The 5,849-nt window shown below is 27.2% G+C and overlaps 2 protein-coding genes across 2 annotated transcripts; both read right to left on the reverse strand.

Annotated features, from left to right (window-relative positions):
- Positions 1–223: 223 nt before the first annotated feature.
- On the reverse strand, positions 224–2,914 carry LOC105460548. Its single transcript, XM_011707001.1, has 3 exons — positions 2,599–2,914; positions 1,457–1,690; positions 224–875 (listed from the first exon to the last, which is right to left on the reverse strand). The coding sequence occupies exons 1-3, from the start codon at positions 2,830–2,832 to the stop codon at positions 408–410; spliced, it is 936 nt and encodes a 311-aa protein (XP_011705303.1). The 5' UTR covers positions 2,833–2,914; the 3' UTR covers positions 224–407.
- Positions 2,915–5,058: 2,144 nt separating this feature from the next.
- LOC105460549 (UDP-glucuronosyltransferase 2B1-like) lies at positions 5,059–5,817 on the reverse strand. Its single transcript, XM_011707002.1, has 2 exons — positions 5,604–5,817; positions 5,059–5,356 (listed from the first exon to the last, which is right to left on the reverse strand). Exons 1-2 carry the CDS (start codon positions 5,735–5,737, stop codon positions 5,071–5,073), a joined length of 420 nt encoding a protein of 139 aa, XP_011705304.1. The 5' UTR covers positions 5,738–5,817; the 3' UTR covers positions 5,059–5,070.
- Between the last annotated feature and the right edge of the window lie 32 nt (positions 5,818–5,849).

Below are 5,849 nucleotides of genomic sequence, written 5' to 3' on the forward strand. Positions count from 1 at the left end.
GTTCTCTCGCTGCGCTAACTTCGTAAGCGGCTGTCATTACATTGATTTTTGACAGTTGTATGCATTGAGGTTGATGTATAATTATAGTCAATTATAGTAAAAAGTAAAAGTGCAATTAAATAGCGCGCGCGAAGCGCGTGTCTGTAGTGCTAGTATAATCAAAAATAAATGCAAAACTCTTATAATATTAAAATTGCATAAAATTAACATTTTTGCTGATTTAATTAAGTCCATAATCTGATTAATTTCATCAATATTTCCTTGTTATACAATATTTGGAATAAAACGAAAAAGAGGCTTTAAAGCAAAGTGTTAAATCTTTTTGTTAGTTTGAAAGTTTTCATGTATGTAAATTATAAATCAATTAGTATTTCATTAATTTTTCTATTCCTATTTTATTCACAACTCTATGCCAACATTTTTCTGCAATATTTGCAATTTTTTAAATAAATAAAACAATAATCTCCTACCTTGGGATACGTTCCAACTATTTCGCTAGATTGCACGGCCTGAAGTCCTCCAATCTCTAGGCTGTTCGGCGGCATTGGAATTCCAGGTTCGAATGCAGGATGACTATTGATTAGAACAATATTAATTTTATCTTTCTCTATTTCATGTAATGGTCTAATAGCGTGGCCTATGTATTTCTCAGTTTGCCGTTGAATAATAGGTAAGAAATAATAATATCGTATAAGATCATCCACAACGAAATACAGAGCATTCAATGATCTCTGCCATAAGCCTACGGGTTTTGCTATGGCTGCATGTGGGTAAGGTCGAACAGTTGGATAACTTGGACCACCGACATAATCCTTGAGCCAAGGTGCAGGACCAAATGGCATAAATCCTACTACGGGTGGCTTACTTTTAGCTACCTAAAACAATAAATACATATAGAATTACAATAGAAGTAGTTAGACTTGTAATTTTGTAAAAAATAGAAAAAATAAAATAAATTAAGTATTATTCTAGAGAAAAATCTCGTCATATTTATTAAATAATGCTAAAATGATATGTATTTATATCTATATTATTTTTATACATATCTATTTCATATACATATATTTATATCATATAAAAACAAATACTATAAAAAAATATAATTTAGTTGCATGACTCATATCTTTGATGTCAAAATTTTTCATTATTTTTATAAGACGGATAAAAAGTTCGTATACCTAATAATGTTATATTCAACGTTAAACATAACATGTTTAAAAACGTTACGTGTTGAACATCATTAATAACATCGTAGTAATGATTTTTACTTTACTGAGCTGCTTATTCTAATTTGTGTTATAAAAGATATCATCAATAAAGGCTATAAACGATGACTACGCACTTGGTACGCAAAAACACAATTTGATTTATGAAGCAATGACTTGAATCGCTTGCAGTTTAAAAGTGAGTTAAACGTTAAATAAGAATATTTCACTGACGATTGTTTTATTTTTACCTCCCATAATCCATGGAAACATTGATTTAATGTAATATCTTGCACTATGACATCAAACTCAACAGTTTTGATCATTTCCAAAAGTTCTTTCGCTGCTTTAGTTTTTGTCACTGTATCGCATGCTAGGATTCCCCATTGGTATGTAAAATACGCTGTATAAATCACACTGTACTCTCCCCAATCAGACGGATTATAATCCTCAGCTTCTTCGTAAGTTTGCATTACGTCAAATACCTAAAAATAAATATACATTTTACTATGTACAGAAGAAAATATGTGAATTGTGAAAATATGATAAATAAGAATCTCCGAAAGCATCTTAGACTTAAGACAACATTTTTTTAAAGGATTAGGCCACTTTCGAGACTTTTGAGACCTTAAAAGATACCTAAGTTTGGGATTTTTTTGTAAGTAAATAGATAAACTATATTAAACATCTATTTAGAGGGCATAATTGTATATATATCAGAAAGCAAAGAAAATATTTTTATATTTTATTTATTATTTTTTTAATGTTCAAAATGGCGGTGCATTGGCCTACTTGCGGAATCGTTTTTTTCTGTATCTTTAAATTGGTGTACAAGATTCCAGGCACATGGTTTGATCTTGAACAAAATACAAAGAATTTTCATTATCTACATATTAAAGATTTGATTTTTCTCAAAGTGGCAGCTATTTCACAAAAAATGTGTATTTTTCGCCAGTATATGTCTTAAAATAGCTGTCATTTTGAAAAAAATCAATATTTTGAAAAACCTCTACGTACTTCATTAGTCTTTAATACGTAGATAATGAAAATTCTTTGTGTTTTGTTCAAGGTCAAACCGTGTACCTGGAATCCTGTACAGCGATAGAAAAAAAAGGGGATTTTGCAAGTGTAGGCTAATGCGCCGCCATTTTGGACATCAGAAAAAAATATTTTTTTAGTTTCTTATATATGTACAATACTGTCTTCTAAACAGACTTTAAATAAAGTTATCCATTTACTCACAAAAATATCCCAAACTTTAGGTTTTGTTCTAAAATCTCAAAGATGACATAATCTCTTAAATAGAAAAATTATATTCTCTCATTTGTTATGTAAACTGCAAATAATTGATTTGTACGGAATATTCCAAGTATTTCGGGTATCGTTTACTTACAGTGCATGTCAAGTTCTGCGCGAGTTTATCTTCGACCTTAGTCTCGTGTATGCTCACTACGTGCACATGATGGCCTTTGCGAAGCAATCCTTTAACCAAATTCACTGCCCAGACGTGGTGGCTAATCGATGGAATAGGTTCTATAAATAAAATTGACAACGGTTTCGACGCTGTCATAAGGCCCATTAAACTACAACAAATAAGATAAAATAACATAGTAAAACAGTTTGACATTGTTGTATAAAGCTTCACGCATGAAAGCTTCACGCTTTCAACAAGACCAAATATGTATGTCCAGTACGTCTAGTAGTGTAGCATTCCCCCTCTTCTCATTTCAACATGAAAGCGTTTATCGTAACATCGCTTTACGTAACAGCCTGGCAGAATTGACAATATCGATATTTTATGGACAAGTATCAATTATATAAGCATTAAAAAAATGGAAGAAAAAAAATGAATAAATAAATCATTAATAATACATATATAATACACAATATCTTTCATACTGTTATGTCGCTTCAAGTGCTATAGTTGAAAATTGTTATTATTAATTTACAAGAAATAAATAATACAAATACTAATACTACTCGTTAATAATTGTGATATAAATTTTATAAAATTTGTTTACGATCTTAGATTAATTTTTGTCAATAAACGTGTTTATAATATTTAACATATAAATATGTTGCATGTAAATATTATTATTTGATATTAAAATAAATAATAATTTATTATTAATACTCAATTTTCTCGGTCACTCGGTCACGATGAAATCGGATATAAATAGATTCTTACATAAGGTCTGAATTCATTCATAGCAGTTATTCTGTAATAAAATAACTGAGATGGATTGCTCGCACATGTCAAGGACGCAAGATACGACAAATGGTAACTATAACGTCCACGTAAAAAGTAGATAAATTACTAAAAATTTTAATTATTCTTTTGAAAATTATTGTTGCTATAATATATATATAATATATATACATATATTTATTAATTATATTATAAATTATTAATCTAAGATATATGTATATAAATTATTTCTGGCTGTTGTTGTTATATAACGGCATTTTAAAAGTTATATAATTATTAATCATCCTTTTTTTAATTTTGATAGTTTAAAATTCTTTTACTTTTGTCTTTTAACATTCTCGATATTATTTATATTTATTTATTTTCATATATTTAAAATCTACTTCAATCTTTTTATTTACTAAAAAGGTATTACTACAAAAATATTAATATTAATATTATTACTACATGTTTAAATTTTTTTAAACATTTTACATTTCGGAGACTAAGCCGTTTAAAACACATGTTTAGATGAACATTATTCATAAAATAAACCAAAGAATTGTCCCCTTAAGTGTCACAATGTACTTCAGGAAAACTCTGTACATCTAAATAATTTACTAAATGATACATATGTACGTTTTAAAAATGTTTCTTGAAACACCTTCAAGACATATACATATCTTTAAATTCAAGTACAAATTCTAGTACAAATTACAAAAATGCTAATATTTGTTAAAAATTTTCAAATAAATAATTTCTCTAAATAATAAAGTATTATTTTATTTTATACACTATTCTTATAAGAAAAAAGCTTACATTAATTATCAAAAATATTTAAAATTTTCTAATATTAGTAAAAATTAAATTCGATATTAGAAAATTTATTATTTAAATATTTAAATATTTTCTAACTTTGAGTAATTTTTATTACAAAATAAAATAGTATCAATTACAACATTTATACAATTAATATTATATTTTCTATATTTGTACAATAACTTTATTTTTTTAGATTAACATAAATTACTTCTAATTACAATAACAATTAACCCGTAAAGGACACCTCAGTGCGAATTCGCACCCACAAAATTTTCAACTGGTGAGCATTTAAGAACAGATAAATTTGGCGGTTTTCTTTCACTACGTTAATTAAGTTTGTACTCTGTTTGAAGTAAAAAGATCCGAAGGATCATTTGCGCCTTAGCCATTGTTTGAGGCACATTGAAAATTCGTTTGGATGCGAAAAAACTTAAACTTTTTACTACCAAAAAAATTATTTATATTTTATTCAATTAAAACTATTTTTTACTTAAAATACTACATTTCATTAACAAAATCCAGTAAGGTTTGTGTCATTTTAGTAAAAACTAAAAAAATGGCAGTTATTTATTGAAAAAGCTTTTTTCTAGTTTTCCCAGAAATGGTTTTGTTTAACACGCAGATCTAAAAACAATTACGTACAAGTACTTTTTTCAAAAATTTAATATCACTAATGGATTAGTCAGAAAATTTTACATTGAAAAAACGTTTTGCTTTTTATTTTCAGAAGATATAACACTTTAAAAACGCTTGGTGAGAATTCGCACTTAGATGTTCTTTATAGATGTTAAAAGAGACGTAGCCTTTACAGGTTAATATTAATTGCAATAATTACATACAATATTTACGTTGATATTATGCTTCTTTATTTTTACTCAATTTTGATGTATGATTACAACATAAATTAATGATTATCTTTATTATAAAGTATATACTTAATAATATTATGATAAGAATAAAAAATAAAAACGCATACACATCAATTAGATTCTGTTCTATCCAACTCTGAGATCTAAGAGGCGATACTAAACTTCCATTTGGATGACGAGCGGTGTATTCAATGCTCCAAACAGCTAAATCTAACGGCGGCAATGGCCGATCTCTGAATTCATTAGATAATCGTTTCATGTTTCTTGCATAACTGCATTAAAAATATTTAACCATTAATAAAGTAATACAACACAAACTATAGCGCATCTTAATTAAAGATAAAGATGAATTGACATATAAACACAAAAAACAAATTTTATAATATGTTTTTAGACAAATGTTTTCACAAGCATTTTAAATCAATTTCTATATCAATTTAGACATTATTTAAAATTATTATATTATTCATAGTGCTTGAATAATAATTATGATATTAAAACATAATCGATATATGATACCTTTCATTGTAAATTATTTCTTCAACTGCATGTAATATAATCTGCGTGGACAAAGTTTTGATGTCCAAATATATGCCAACGCCTTTAGACACTAATATTTGTGTATTAGGCTTTTGATCCATAAAGAAAGGCATTGAGATTATTGGTACACCTTTCCAAATAGCTTCTTGTGTGCTAAGAAGACCTCCATGAGTCCAAATTGCTTTTACATTTTTAAGAGCTAAACATAAAAATTTACTACAGTAA

The sequence above is a fragment of the Wasmannia auropunctata genome, unplaced genomic scaffold, assembly GCF_000956235.1.
Source record: "Wasmannia auropunctata unplaced genomic scaffold, wasmannia.A_1.0 LD319774.1, whole genome shotgun sequence".
Lineage (NCBI taxonomy): Eukaryota > Metazoa > Arthropoda > Insecta > Hymenoptera > Formicidae > Wasmannia > Wasmannia auropunctata.